The sequence below is a fragment of the Cyrtonyx montezumae genome, unplaced genomic scaffold, assembly GCF_038088225.1.
Source record: "Cyrtonyx montezumae isolate F1298 unplaced genomic scaffold, pur_monq_1.0 scaffold_1, whole genome shotgun sequence".
In the NCBI taxonomy this organism is placed as follows: Eukaryota; Metazoa; Chordata; class Aves; order Galliformes; family Odontophoridae; genus Cyrtonyx; species Cyrtonyx montezumae.
The window spans coordinates 17,470,172-17,485,037 of NW_027071825.1; the positions used below are offsets into that span (position 1 = coordinate 17,470,172).

Consider the following 14,866-nt stretch of genomic DNA (forward strand, 5'->3'; position numbering starts at 1 on the left):
TGTGACTAAAATGTAAAAAAAAAAAAAAAAAGATAAATAAGACATAAACATTTGAAATAAATCAATATTTAAAGTATCTCTTTGCCATAAAGCGAATCACTGCAACTTCATGTTCAGTAACACGTTTTTTAGGCAGTACCTCTGCATCAGGAAAGCCCTAGGAATGAGGTTAAATGTACATTGTGGCTATACTGGTTTTACAGTGCAGGTGAAGGTTCTTTTGTCAGTGAAGTGCACTTCTAGCTCTTGTTCTCCAGCTGTGAATCGAGCAGCATAAAACAAGTACTAAGACTTTTTTTACTTGAATAAGCAAAATATGAATATTTTATAATAAAATCTGGTATGTATTTTTGATTCTCAAATGTTACCGTGTACTGAAGTATAGAGAATGTGAATACTGACTTCACCTATCTTCTACCTGAAGATCTATCATACAAACTTTTCTTGAGACTGTATGATGTAATTTTTCTTTTAGTTTTCAGTTTCAACAAGAAACTCATTGGGGATTTCTTTTTTTTTTTTTTTTTTTTTTAAATTAAAAATGCACACAATTTAAGGAAAAAAAAATTTTGTAGAGAATTTACTGTTTTCTGAATTTACCGTGGATAACTGTAACATACAACAGTAATTTTGGTTTATCAGACTGCTACCTCTCTCATATAATTAGAGAAGTAATCGTGACCTGTACGTTTTAAAAATATATGCTAGCCTCTTAAAATGAATAATATTGAAATTTCATTGAAGAAAAAAATGTTTTTGCTTTGTCTTGTGATCATAATGCTATATAAACAAATACATTTACAAGGAAAAAGCATGCAAGTATAGAAGTATAGGTATGACTACGTGTAATACATACAATAATACATTCCAATAGTATTTTTTTCTATATGCTTTCAGTTGGTGCACAGAGAGGCTTAGTTTTTTGAAAGGAAACCAGAAAACCTTGGCCAGGAGATGGAGTATATATTTACTTGCTCTCAAAAAAATTTTTTCAACAGCATTAAAAAAAAAAAGCCATTAGTTGGGCCATTAGAAAATGAATTATTCCATACATGGACTTAGTTACACAAGAAACTCTTATTTCAGTTTGTGATAACATCAACTGATAGAATTAATTTATGATAAACTGTATAGCAATAGTCTTGTTTTTTGACTTCGCCCAATGGTAAAGTTTAGTGGTCTTTCCCAAAGGCATGGACTGAATTAAAACAGGAGTTATTTTAATGTTCTGTGAAGGGTGGGTCCTCTACATATGGCAGTAGCAGCACCTAAGATTAGTATGCAAACAAATTGCCTGTGGTCTCCTACATAATAAGAATCAAGGTGAAGATGATTTTTTATCTGTAGATAAATCAGTAATCAAAAATATTGCATAAAATACAATAATCTGTTTCTGAAGATTCTTCAACCCAGGAGGAAAATACTTGCAAATAGGTTTCTTTAAAACTTAACAGTTATGAAGTTCTCCTCAACCTGGTAAAAGATTGTACATTAAGATTTAAACATGAGTAGATTTAACAATTTTTTCTTTATTTTTTTTCCCCCAATGGAAATTATGATTTTCCTTATGTGGATTACGAAATTTGTCACACTGCAGTTACTCAAGTTTCCTCTAAGTTTTTCTAAAGACAAGAGCTCAGTCTTCAAATTCTCTGTGCAAAAAGTCCAAGCATACTTTGATTGTTTGGTATATGAAGCAAAGGTGGAAATAATAATAGATACTGCGTACTGGTGAAAAGTCTTTGTCCTGTAAGTGGTGAGCTGAAAAATCAGATCTATATACTATTTCTGCTTTGGGAATTAGATGTTTTAGCAGATATGTAATATGTGGTCAGGGTCATGATCATCTCTAACAATGTAGAGTCTCCCAGCCACAACATACTATTCTGTAAGTAGAAAGACTAAGATGAAAAGGTATTACTTTTTATAAGTCATTTAACCTGAAAAGGCAGGAACAGGGTTCTTCACCTCTAATGAAAATTACTAGTGTTCTCTTTTAATAACCGATGAAGCATCCCATTTGAGAGAAAATGTCTATACTTTGAAAGAAAAGAAATTAAGAGTTAGACTTATTTCCTTAAACATCTGTTTGCGATAAAAATTACTTGTTCTTTTTTTCTCTTCAGGGAGCCCCAGGTTCTTCATACAACACATATTCTGGAAACCAGGTAAACTTTCAGATTAAGCATCCTCCTATTCAGAAGCTTCATATCTAAACTTTCCTGAAGGAGTAGCCAAATATAAGACAGTAATCCACTCTGTCTTCTTTCTTCTGCACAGGGAGGGTCTTCCTTCTACCCTGGAGGATCCTATGGACAGGTAGTTGTTCCTCTACCCTTGTTAGGTTAACACAGAACCCCATTATCCTGATTTCTGGACTGCCAGTACTGTGGTAGCTGCAGAGTATCACAATTACGGACCTGGCAATTGTCTTTTAGACTAGCTAAGTTACATCAACCTTAAAGAATCTAGCATTGTGAAGTTTGACAGAGAACAGGACAGAGAAGTATATATGGTTACTTTGAAGAAATCGTAATTTATTAGGCTAAGAAAGTTGCTGCCAGATTTCTTCTACTTCAACATTATTGATCTTAATTTTCATTTAGATACCAAAAAGGGTAGCTCAAAACTAAGAGCAATAGTGTAGAATGAGAATCAGATGCATTTATCTTGCCTGCGAGAAAGTAGCTGATCTCTTGTTTTCCTTTTAGGGAGGCCCAGGTTCTTCCCACAGCTCTTATTCTGGAAACCAGGTAAATATTCTGGTTGTTGTACCTGCCTGGAAGAAGTCCAAGCATCTTTATTGAGAGTACATTTAAAGTACAAAACAGTAACTGAATGTTTTCTTTGCAGGGCGGGTCTTCCTTCTATCCTGGAGGATCTTATGGACAGGTAAGATTGCTTCCTCATTTCTAAAGTCAAAACAGACTTCGATTATCTTCATTCATATACTCCCCCCTGGAGTGACTGTTAGGAAATACCCTTCTTAACTCCCAACAAATGAATCAAGCTTGCTGTAAACTACAGCCTGAAGTGTGCCACAAAAGAAAACCAATTAAATCGTGGTTTGACCTTCCAAAGTGTCATCACATTCAGCTGAGAAAATTATTGCTATTTCTTCTTTAAAAATTTTGTCCTAAATTGAGGATCAGGTACATTTATTTGTAATATCCTATTTGCAAGAAAATAGGTAGTATATGCTTTCTTTTCAGAGGTTCCCAGGTTCTTCACACAGCACATATTCTGGTAACCAGGTAAACATTCAGATTAAGTATCCTACCCATCTCAAACCTTTCCTGAAGGAGTAGCCAAATATAAGACAGTAATCCATTCTGTCCTCTTCTGCACAGGGAGGGTCTTCCTTCTACCCTGGAGGATCCTATGGACAGGTAGTTGTTCCTCTACCCTTGTTAGGTTAACACAGAACCCCATTATCCTGATTTCTGGACTGCCAGTTCTGTGGTAGCTGCAGAGTATCATAATTACAGACCTGGCAATTGTCTTTTAGACTAGCTAAGTTACATCAACCTTAAAGAATCTAGCATTGTGAAGTTTGACAGAGAACAGGACAGAGAAGTATATATGGTTACTTTGAAGAAATCGTAATTTATTAGGCTAAGAAAGTTGCTGCCAGATTTCTTCTACTTCAACATTATTGATCTTAATTTTCATTTAGATACCAAAAAGGGTAGCTCAAAACTAAGAGCAATAGTGTAGAATGAGAATCAGATGCATTTATCTTGCCTGCGAGAAAGTAGCTGATCTCTTGTTTTCCTTTTAGGGAGGCCCAGGTTCTTCCCACAGCTCTTATTCTGGAAACCAGGTAAATATTCTGATTGTTGTATCTGCCTGGAAGAAGTCCAAGCATCTTTATTGAGAGTACATTTAAAGTACAAAACAGTAACTGAATGTTTTCTTTGCAGGGCGGGTCTTCCTTCTATCCTGGAGGATCTTATGGACAGGTAAGATTTTTTTCCTCATTTGTAAAGTCACAGAATTGCAGAGTTGGAAGGGATTTCAATAGATCATGGAGTCCATCTTCCCAATCAACACAGAATTCCATAACCTTCATTCCTGTACTGGCCTTGAAAGAAGAAAAACACTTAATTGAGACAACAAAAATCTTAAACTTTTTATTTTCTGTTCAGGGAGGGTCTTCCGTCAATGACAATGACAGTGAATCTTATGGTCAGGTAAATCCACTTTTTTTTTCTTTTTTCTCTCTCTTTTTTTTTATAGCTCTCATTATATATATTTTTTTTTTTGGAAGTATATATTTTGGAAGTTTTCAGGGGAGTATACAAAAAGTGATGTGCCTCTGATGGTTACAGTTTATTGCTCTCAACAAACCTAACTTCAACCTTGTGCATGACAGAGGATTTAGAACTAGATGATCTTTAATGCCCTTTTCAGCCCAAGCCTTTCTGATTTTAGTTATCAGGCAAATGGAAGTCTCTTCCAATTTGGAAATTCAGTTTATTCTATGAATTTGTTAAATTATTATGTTAAAATTAGTGTTTTACAGGGATATAACTGAGTTGTTCAATATGTATTCTCACAATTCAGTAAATATTTGTATATTTTCAATCTCCCCAGAAAATGATCACTACAGTATGTGTGTTTCTAAAATGAAATTTCAGTTTGCAGTATGAAAATGATTTGTGTTATCTGAACAGGATGGATTTTCCACATATGGTGGTACTGGATCTTATGGTCAGGTAAATATAATTTCTCTCATGCATCAGAAGCTGACGGTTGATGTGCTGGTTCTTACATGTACTGGCTTCTATATTTCAATTTTTTTTTAAGTGATACTTTCTCTTTTGCCTTTGATTTACCTATTTACAACTGCTAATATTTTCAGTAATGGACGGAAGGTAGTGAACTATATGCACTTTCCTTAATACACTGTGACTATTCAGTCCTCTCACTGGTACGTTTTTTTGTCTTACTGTTATTTTTGTCTTACTGTTGCATCAGCTCATTCAAAGGAAAAAGTAATTTGTGAATTTACTTTACACACCTTAGTGTTGCAGAAGCCCAAGGGAATGTGTGTGCTGTTTAAATGTCTGTATTTATTGATGCGAACTTTGTTGTAGAATCGTTTTCTAGGCACTAGTTCTTTTTTGGTTAGCATTATATTTTAACCACCCAAAGTCATGTACAATTATTTATTAAAAATAAGACATAATCTAGAGTGTTTTTCTTGAGAAGTTGTTCTATTGCTACTTATATTGTAGGTCCTACAAACAAATCAAAGAGAATGAGACTTCTGAATGAAAATAATAGTTTATTTCCCAATTTAACTTTATCTTAAGTATTTCCTAAAAGAGAACATATTTACAAGATAGTTGTATTGTGTACTTATATGTTTGTGTTATTGTTGATTCTTAAGCTTGTCTGTTTAAGCAGCAGGTAAGGTAGTATATCTTTTTATTGATTATTCCTTGATTTAGGGAAAATTGGAGATTCTATGTGGCACATTATTTTTATTCTTTTAATTTATATTCTCTACAAGTAAGATCATAAAAGAATCCTTCCTATATGAAAATAAATGTGTTTCTATTGCTTTGCAGGATTCACCTTCCATAGGAGTTAGTGAATCTGATTACAGTGTAAGCACTCCTATTCAAATATATTAATCTCATAATTTACTGCCTTATGAAGTAACTAGGTGCTTATGTGAACCTTTTCCTATCTCATAATCTTATCTTCAAGAGTTCCTTCATAGCATACTCTAATAGTCTGTGTTGCTTAGTAACTTTCTGCAAGAACTTCTTTGAAATAAGATTGTCTCTATAGATAAAGGAAAATGGAATTTTAAATAATGTCACTTTTTTTTAATAGTATGGTAAGGACTTGACACATTACAATTACAACAATTCTGATTTGTAACAATCATACATTTTTATATTGGTCATTAGAAATAGTGTTTACTAGGGAACCTCTTCTTTATTTCATGTTTTCTGTCAAAATTCCACATCAGTATATGCTCACAATATACAGAACAACCAGATTCCTCTTACTTTCAGTGGGTTATTTAAAATATTTTTTCAATTATTTAATTTAATGCAATAACACTGATTAATAGTACAACAAAAGCAGTATTATCAGTAAATCCAATTGGCCATTCTGATTCTTAAGATTACATTTTGTGGTTTATTTCCTTAAGAGTATAATCCATATGTGTTCATAAATCTGAACTCTCAAAATAATTGTCTCATCTTATTTCTTCCCATAAAATCAAGACTTTCAAATGTAGTTGCTCTTATAATCTTTAATAAGATCAACTTGTCTTTTTTTTTTTTTTTTGAGAAAATATATCCTGTTTGACCCTTGATTTTGATATAATTTCATTTTTTATGATACAACTTTACTTATCACTACTGCAGGAACTTGTTCCCTCTCCTTCCATCTTTAATTCAAACTGTATATCTTTTTTCTGTTTGTTTTTTTTCCACATAAGACCTATGTTCTTTCATATTGCATGTGGATGGTGTGATTTAATGCATTGTTTTCTTTTTTGTTACTTTATTCGGAAGGAAAGGCATCTTCTTATAAATTCCATTAATTCTGGTGGAGGTGTTTGTAAAACTTTCCATGTTTAATTTCTCATTTCCGTGAAGTGTTATGTATTTAATTATATTTTAGATGTCTTTCTACTAAATCTGTTTTCCAGTGCTCTGGTTAGTGGGAAGTGGTTCATCACAGATTTTTTATAAACATAGTTGTGCACTACAGTCATAATTATTATTAGTTTCCACTACAGTTTTTTAATCAAAATTTACTTGTGGATATTTAGCAAAGTTAAAATGTATTACTGGACAGGACAACAAGGCTTATGAAAGAAACTAAAACGAGGAAGACATTTTCTAAAGTATAACCATTCTTCTCTAGAGCATTCTAAGGGGAAATAATGTGGATTATAATAAGGCCTCATTTATTTATTACTCTGTATTGAATATCTAATTAAAAATAAATAAATGTCACTCTACCAGAAATGAGCAAAGACAGACCTTGAAAGAATTCTGCTTAGCCTACAGCCTCCAAATTTAACTGTCCCAACAAGTCACACAAACAAAGCAGTAGTTTTCATTGCCTTCTGTTCTGCTTAGACAAAAAGGTATTTGTCCTGAAATAACTGGATTCAAATATTTTACAGGATTCCTCCTCACCATCTAACAACCGTCAGAGTGAACGGGTAAGCACTCCTTACATGTTACTGTGTTCTCTGCCCCAGTGCTTTTTAGGACTGGCAAGTGCTGGCCACTTGAGTTACAGCTTGTGTGGAAGCTGGTATGGCAGTCTTTAGACAGAAAGTCTTCAAGCTAAGGTGCAGAGGGAATGAGAGTACGGCTGAAGTGTTTAAGCACTATGAAAAGTCCCAGCTGATGGCTGAGGTGTACTCTTGAATTTCAGACTCACCGCTATGAACATTATACCACAATTTACTTGTTCAGGTTCCTGCACAATTGTGTTCATTGCCCTGCTGCAAAAAGCTTCCATTCTGTAGCATGTCCAGCATATGTTCTAAGCAAAACTCTGTGCTTCATCGTGCTTTATGCTATATTTATGAGGGCTTCCTGTCTTTTTTATTTGACATTAATTTTATTAATTCGTTTGAGAATACAGTGACAGGGAAATTATTTTGATGGTTGTACAAGAACTCATTAGTAATTGTGTCCAAAATATACATTCTCCAAAAGGCCATTTATCAACAGGGATAAAGAGGCATGTGCTGTTCTATGCAGAAAGATGTTTTTCTTGAACAGTCTGTGAGAGCTAATTAAGGAATGTGGAGGCACAAGAAAGAGAATTCAGCTTCCATCATGATCTTTCCATAATACAAAAGAAAGGAAGTCTTGGTTTTTTTTCATGTACTTTCAATACATTTTTCCAGGATTTTTATTCCCCTGGAGGCAGCCAGTCAGGTGGACATGTAAGCATCTATTTTATTCATTATTTGCAGTTCCCTTCCCAAGTGGCTGTTCTTTTGAAAGTGATCCTGACAAATAAATTATGCCTAACTATTTATCTCCTTCTAGAATTTCTCATGAGGTCTATAATCATGTCTTGTGAAATGAGATTATCAATTTATGAAAAAGTCTGTTTTATAAAAATATGCATACAACTATTCAGCAACACAGTCTTGTTTTATAAATGCATGACAAACAGAAATAAATTGTGTCTATTTTTGCAGGGATTATCTTCTCAAGGTGGTGGCTACTCCAGTGGACAGGTAAATATTAATATTATGTATTTTTTCACTTAAAGTGTATGTTACACAAAAAAATGATTTATTCTGTATTATAGAACATTTTTAATAAGGAATGAAATTCTTTGGTGCATAAATACTTATTCCTTCTATAGCTTTACATATATGTCCAAGTAGAAGCAGAGTGTTAAAAATTGCTAATATAGAATAAATATTGTTCTAATGTTAAGAAACAAATGAAAGTAATAAATATTTTTAATGTGTATCTTTAAAATAAAAAGTAAATGATTTTTAATTTTTTTCAGGGCTCATCCTCATCAGGAAACAATCAGTATGGTGGGCAGGTGGGAAGTTTTTCTTTTTCTTTTTTTTTTTTCTTTATTTTATTATATATTTTTTAGATCTATGCCAGTATGTCTTCAAGATAATATTGAGGAATTGATAATGCCCAACTTTTTAGGGTAGTTTATTTTTTTTTCTGCAGACAAAATTGGATTCATAACATTATAGATCTTTTCAGACAAAGATTATAGAGTAAAAGATGATACATTTTGATCAAATAGACATGTCAAATTTAAAAATGATCTTGTCAATGAAAATATAACCATTTACAGGGTTCACCTTCAAGAGGCAGCCAATCCGGTGGACAGGTATGCTTTTCTTTCTCTACACCATTCAGCCCTGCTAGTATCACAGGCACTCTCAGTTTACCTTCTGTGGCTTTCCTCCACTAGAACTGCTTTTCCTCACCACATTCCTTGTCCACAGCCTAAGTAGTATGCTGTTTTCTTCTGACACGTCATTCAGAGATCCCGGAGGCCCAGAGTAGCCACCTGTCTGAATGTCAGTTGTCTTTGTGTTTATCTTCCTACCCACTTCAACCACATTGTGTTTGAGACACTGAATGGTGAACCTAAGCCATGTCTCATCTTTGTCAGGTTAGAAATCACCTTGCAGGCCTCCGCTGAGGGTCATCTTTAGTGTTTTCCACAACATCTGTAGCATGTAAGAATTCTGTGTGTGTTGCAGCTTCTTTGGCTTCTTTTGGGAGAGGGAAGTAAACAACAGTTTTTCTATAGTGATGCTCAGGCTTTTTTACTCACCATTTTAGTGAGTACAATTCATAAGTAGGTAACATTTGAAGATAATCTAGAAGGCTTTACCCTATCAGAGCAACAAGTGCACGAAGAGTTGCAGAGAATGAAAAGAATAAAACCAGATTATGTTCTAGAAAGCAGTTGGGCAGATATGGATGTAATTTTATAGTTTGTGTAACTGAGTTTGCAGAAATAATTTGAATTGCAACTAGAGTCCCTTTCAGTACCGTTTTTGAGTTCTTAAATATTTCTTGCATTCTTTACAGAGTGGATGTGATTGCTCTGGTGCAAGTTCTGTAAGTGTTATTTGTTCAGTGAATATTTTCTCATACATATATATGTGTAAGTGAATGTTTATATTATTTGGACAATTATCTGTTGACCTACTTACTACTAAGTTATTTAATTATCTATTTGAATGTACTTTTCAAATTTGTATTGTTATTCCTTTGGTTATGTTCCTATTACTGACACAATAGAATTTAATTCTTACAATGCCAAGGATTCAGATGTCCACAGCTGGCAGCATCATTTATTCATTGAACGATGGCTTCCTGTTGCCATAAAGTATTTATAGAAAGGTATATGCCCTCTCCAAAATAAATATCTAAAAACTTCAAAGGAAGGTGACAATTATTTTCCTGAGTATTTGAAGTCTGTTAAATACAGTAATATATGGTTTCTACAATTCTTATTTTCTAGGTAATCAGTTATGTCCAGATACAAAGCAATTTGTGATTTATAGTCTTACTGGCAAAAAAAAGACTATTGACTATCTTGGCAAGTTACTAAAAGTGAAGTTTAATGGTAATTCCAGTTCAGATTGTGATATTCTTTCTTTAAATTGACAAGGAAGAGCCATTGTAAGGTTTTGTTTCATTTTTAATTTGATCAAAGTTAGTTTGTTTTTCCTCTTTTTGATGTTTTTGCTGTTATTGTTTTTGTTGTTTCATTTCTCTTCTCCCATACAGAGTGGATTATCTTCCTCACTCAGAAGTAATTCCTCTTCCAATGTAAGCAGTATTCATCAGCTTTTTAAGAGTACCCAATGTTTGTTTTGTCAGTATGATAGTTAGAGAAATCAAAAAGTTAGTATTGAATATTCATATACTTCTAAAAAATAGCCCATTTTTGTTACTCTTAAAAATATACACAGAACATTTTTGCATCTCAGCTTCTCGTTCCATCTGAAATAGTATTCATTCAAGCAGAAGTCTTTGAATGGAAAATGTCTAGCAGAAACACACGTACATATCAATGTAATTATTTATTTTGGGATTCAGTTACCACTGCCTTCTTTGAAGTTATGTCATACCTTATGGACACAGATTTGTATTTGTATTTCTCTCAGATCATTCATTGAAAGAGTTTAGCATTTCATAAGTCAGCAATTTCTTGATGTTAACCTCCTCATACAGATAAGAACTCTTGCAGCAGAGACCTGTTTAAAAATGTTCAGAATCTGTTCTGTTCCTCATGCTTTAGAAAATCACACAGTACATTACTGGCTCCATATGCATGGCACGAAAAAGCACTTGGATCTTTCTGTATTTAGCACTGAAATCTGTGATGTTATTTTCAGACTACTAGTTGATATGAAGCCAGATTAGACACAGCTACACAAGTGTACCATACAAAATTAATACTGTGTGATAAATAAGACTGGCCTCATGCTCTCTTTTGAGGAGGAGGAATGTGTTTATGTACAGGCAAGAAGTAAATCTTAATCATCAGTGTTCTACATCCTTCATATTGCTGATGGTGGGATTTGTTTTCTTCAAAACTACCTGTTGGGTATGAGGCTTTCTTATACTGACTTGGCCATCTTTATGTGGCAGTTCTGAATCAGGAACTGTGTATAAGGAATGAGGGAACATAGTGGCTATGTATCAACAAGTGCTGCAGATATATGGAAACAGAAATAGAGTGAAACAGTGATTGGTTGTGAACTGATAGCCATGAGTTTCAGGGAAAGTTATTTCTGATCCAATTGACCAAATGTCATTTTACTGTTGGAAGGTATTAAGTGTGACCCTAGAGAACATCCTTCAATTTAGTTTTATCTGACTGGCATCCAATTTATTGCCTCTGAGTACTCTTCCTGATGCAATCAAAACTGTAACAACTAGAGACTATCAGGAATTTTTGTCTCAAAGGCATGCTCAAATCCAGACTACAGTGTGTAGATGTTCCGGGTACCACTCCCCCAAGTGTTTGTTGCAGTCTATCTCAGAATTTTGTCTTTTAATATCTTTACAGTGCAGTTGAAAAGCCATGTTGAGCACTTATTAAGGACACATTTCTGATAAGTGCTTAACATCATGTACTAACTGCAAAACAGCCTATTTTCTTAGTGAGCTTAGCAGATCTTGTGGAAAACCAGCAGTACTCAAAAAGTTCATAGAACTCTGCAAGAATGATTATTAAAAGCTTCTTGCGAGTGTGTAGTTCTTCAGTGTGTTCACTGATATTAAACTGGAAGAAGCTACCTATCCTTCCATCAGATTATTTGATGTAAAATAACTGATGCCCCTGAAAGAACTGTGGAGACAGACATTGTGGTGGATAGTGGCATTTAAAATTCTAGATGTAATAGCAAAATAAGGAAGAATAAATTTTGCATGGCTTTTAAACTCAAGCAAAAGAGTAAAATAGAACTGTATGTACTATTGTCCTTCAAGAAGTCATCCTTCAAAAAAATTCTGTATAGAAAAATAACTGATTTATTTTTCCCAGGACACATCTTATTCTGGAGGAAGCAGTTACAGTAGCTATGTAAGTACTCATTTTCAAAGAAGAGCCAGCTTGTCATTTTGAAAAATAGTGCCTATTCGCAAACTTCAGTTCAGTGTTTTCATGTGGGAATGTTAAGACCAAGATCTCAGTAAATAGAATTTGTCATTAAGTTTGATCTGTCAAATAGTTGCCTTTATTTATGTGAGACTTGCTTACTGAAGCTCATACAAGAAAACAGATGGTAAACATGTCGTAAACAATGAATTAAAATGCAGCATTTTTGATTCCCTGTCAACTTTTTTTCATTAAGAAAAATAAAAGATAAATCTATTCTCACTGCTTTGTGGAGATCACTTGCTGTATGAGGTGTCAATAAGATTACTTGGCTTTGTTTTCAGAGATCCCTTAATTAGCCAATTTGTACTTTTTAGCTTTGGCCTTGAAATTCAGGTTTCCAGATACATAAATGTCACTCTACCAGAAATGAGCAAAGACAGACCTTGAAAGAATTCTGCTTAGCCTACAGCCTCCAAATTTAACTGTCCCAACAAGTCACACAAACAAAGCAGTAGTTTTCATTGCCTTCTGTCCTGCTTAGACAAAAAAGTATTTGTCCTAAAATAACTGGATTCAAATATTTTACAGGATTCCTCCTCACCATCTAACAACCGTCAGAGTGAACGGGTAAGCACTCCTTACATGTTACTGTGTTCTCTGCCCCAGTGCTTTTTAGGACTGGCAAGTGCTGGCCACTTGAGTTACAGCTTGTGTGGAAGCTGGTATGGCAGTCTTTAGACAGAAAGTCCTCAAGCTAAGGCACAGAGGGAATGAGAGTACGGCTGAAGTGTTTAAGCACTATGAAAAGTCCCAGCTGATGGCTGAGGTGTACATTCTGTCTCAGAATTACAAGCACACTGACATGGAAGAGATGAAGATCATACAGAGCATGGTAATTAACAGTGACATACGGTCATTTACCAGAAATAAAGAATGTGAGTCATGGAAAAAAATAATCTAAAAAAACAAAAACAAAAAACCATTTGTCAAGGTTGACAAAAAGGCTAGTTTCTGTAACAAGGCTATTTGGCTTGGTGACAAAGAAGTTTGATTTAGGGTGAATATTTTGTTTTACTCTACATCATCTGCAGGATATGATTTTTCTCCAAAAGAGTATCTTTCATCATGCACGTAGGGACATGTGCTAGAATGTGCAGAAATAATTTTCTGTTGTTTATCTCTGAGAGAAATCAGGAATGTGGAGTGGCAAGGTAGAGAATAACTTTAATTATGATATTGACAAAGACAGAGAATTCTGTTTCTGCAGAATAGGGAAAGTGCTTTCAGGATTACTGTGATGTTGTACTGTACAGTCATCAAGGAAAACAGAAGCTCTTAAAATACGTGAGTAACAGGTTCAGTATGAATTGGCAATTCAGGTATTTCCTCAAGTGAAAGCTTAAGATTTGAAATCCAGTAATTAAATTATACTGAAAGTCTTGCTACCTGTCTTTGCTCTTATCTGGCTATCTTGCTCATGTTGAAAGTCATGTTTTAATTTAAGGAAATCCTATAGCAGATAACTCATCTCTCTGGCATTTTTTACAGGAGTCATATTCTTCTGGAGCTAGCCAATATGGTGGACATGTAAGCTCTTAATTTCAGTATTTCTATATGATGTGTATTTTTACCAGTATTTGGCTCTTACTGAGTAAAGCATTATCAAGATAAATATCTCTGTTTAATATTAGGAAAGCCTTAAAGTGATGTATTCTCTGCAGTAATATTGTGAATTCAAAGAAGACAAAATGCAAAGTTTATTCTTTAAGGTTACAAACAAAACAATGAAATAACAAAATACAGATTTTTTTCCTTTCATAACTGTCAATCATATATACCTTGTGAAATAGAAAAAAAAGATTTTCTATATTTTTCCAGGGATCACCATCTTATGGAGGCAGCCATTATGGTGGACAAGTAAGCATTCATTTAGTTCCCATTTATTTTTACCTGTGCATAATTTTTAGCATATTGATTGTCTACACACATGTCTACCTTAACTTAATGTATGTTAGTCTTAAGTAAATCTTTATTGTAGCATTGTGGTTTTTACTGTGATTAAACAAGTTTAGTTGAAGACCACATTTAAGATTAAGAAGAAATAGTGTGTAAAATACATGGTTGATACAGTTGGCTCCTGACATCTGCAGAACTAGGTCATAAAATTATGTGTAAATACAGTTCCTTGGGGTAACATGTCACATCACTCTTAACTAGATCAGTACTTCCTGAGGCTGAACAAAAATGTTTAAAGCCTCATGATATACGTGTGAAGAAGTTTCAGTTTCTTTTTTGTTTATGTTCAGGGTTCACCTTTCTCAGGAGGCAGCCAGTATGGAGGGCAGGTGAGAAAAAATACTAAAAATATGATGGTTCAATACTTCTGCTGTATCACATTAAACACATTTTCAGTCTAGTTCTACCTTCTGACTTCTCTCCTCATTCTAGATCCTACTTGTCTTCTACTGTCTTGGTTCCTTAGGTCTCTAATAGTAAGGAGTGACTGGAAGCGGGTTTTATCTCTTCTCTACCTCAGCAGGTGAAATACCTCTTCCCTCAGAGCTGGTGTCAGAGCAGTGATGTGCCTCAGGGAGGGAACAGAGGGGAAGGTTAAGTGTTGTTAAGGGAGTGTGTTTCATGCTCTGATGAGGTGAAAGAGGATGGAGGAGGATCCTAGTGTTGTCTTTTGGTATAGTCTGACATATATACTGAAATCCTCATCAAACTGGCCCTTGGACTCTGCAAATATCTCCTGTCAGGT

General features: G+C 34.2%; 1 protein-coding gene across 1 annotated transcript in view; it reads left to right on the forward strand.

Moving 5' to 3' along the window:
• Window positions 1–14,866, forward strand: part of LOC136054599 (pro-resilin-like) — a 42,441-nt gene that overhangs the window by 18,312 nt on the left and 9,263 nt on the right. Inside the window, exons 35-53 of the mRNA XM_065745897.1 lie at window positions 2,127–2,168; window positions 2,281–2,319; window positions 2,712–2,753; window positions 2,854–2,892; window positions 3,351–3,361; window positions 4,166–4,193; window positions 4,677–4,718; window positions 5,577–5,615; window positions 7,163–7,201; window positions 7,901–7,939; window positions 8,201–8,239; window positions 8,521–8,546; window positions 8,830–8,865; window positions 9,579–9,608; window positions 10,284–10,325; window positions 12,049–12,087; window positions 12,694–12,732; window positions 13,654–13,692; window positions 14,412–14,450. Coding sequence (XP_065601969.1) covers window positions 2,127–2,168; window positions 2,281–2,319; window positions 2,712–2,753; window positions 2,854–2,892; window positions 3,351–3,361; window positions 4,166–4,193; window positions 4,677–4,718; window positions 5,577–5,615; window positions 7,163–7,201; window positions 7,901–7,939; window positions 8,201–8,239; window positions 8,521–8,546; window positions 8,830–8,865; window positions 9,579–9,608; window positions 10,284–10,325; window positions 12,049–12,087; window positions 12,694–12,732; window positions 13,654–13,692; window positions 14,412–14,450 — 689 coding nt within the window. The remainder of the gene's footprint in view (window positions 1–2,126; window positions 2,169–2,280; window positions 2,320–2,711; window positions 2,754–2,853; window positions 2,893–3,350; window positions 3,362–4,165; window positions 4,194–4,676; window positions 4,719–5,576; window positions 5,616–7,162; window positions 7,202–7,900; window positions 7,940–8,200; window positions 8,240–8,520; window positions 8,547–8,829; window positions 8,866–9,578; window positions 9,609–10,283; window positions 10,326–12,048; window positions 12,088–12,693; window positions 12,733–13,653; window positions 13,693–14,411; window positions 14,451–14,866) is intronic.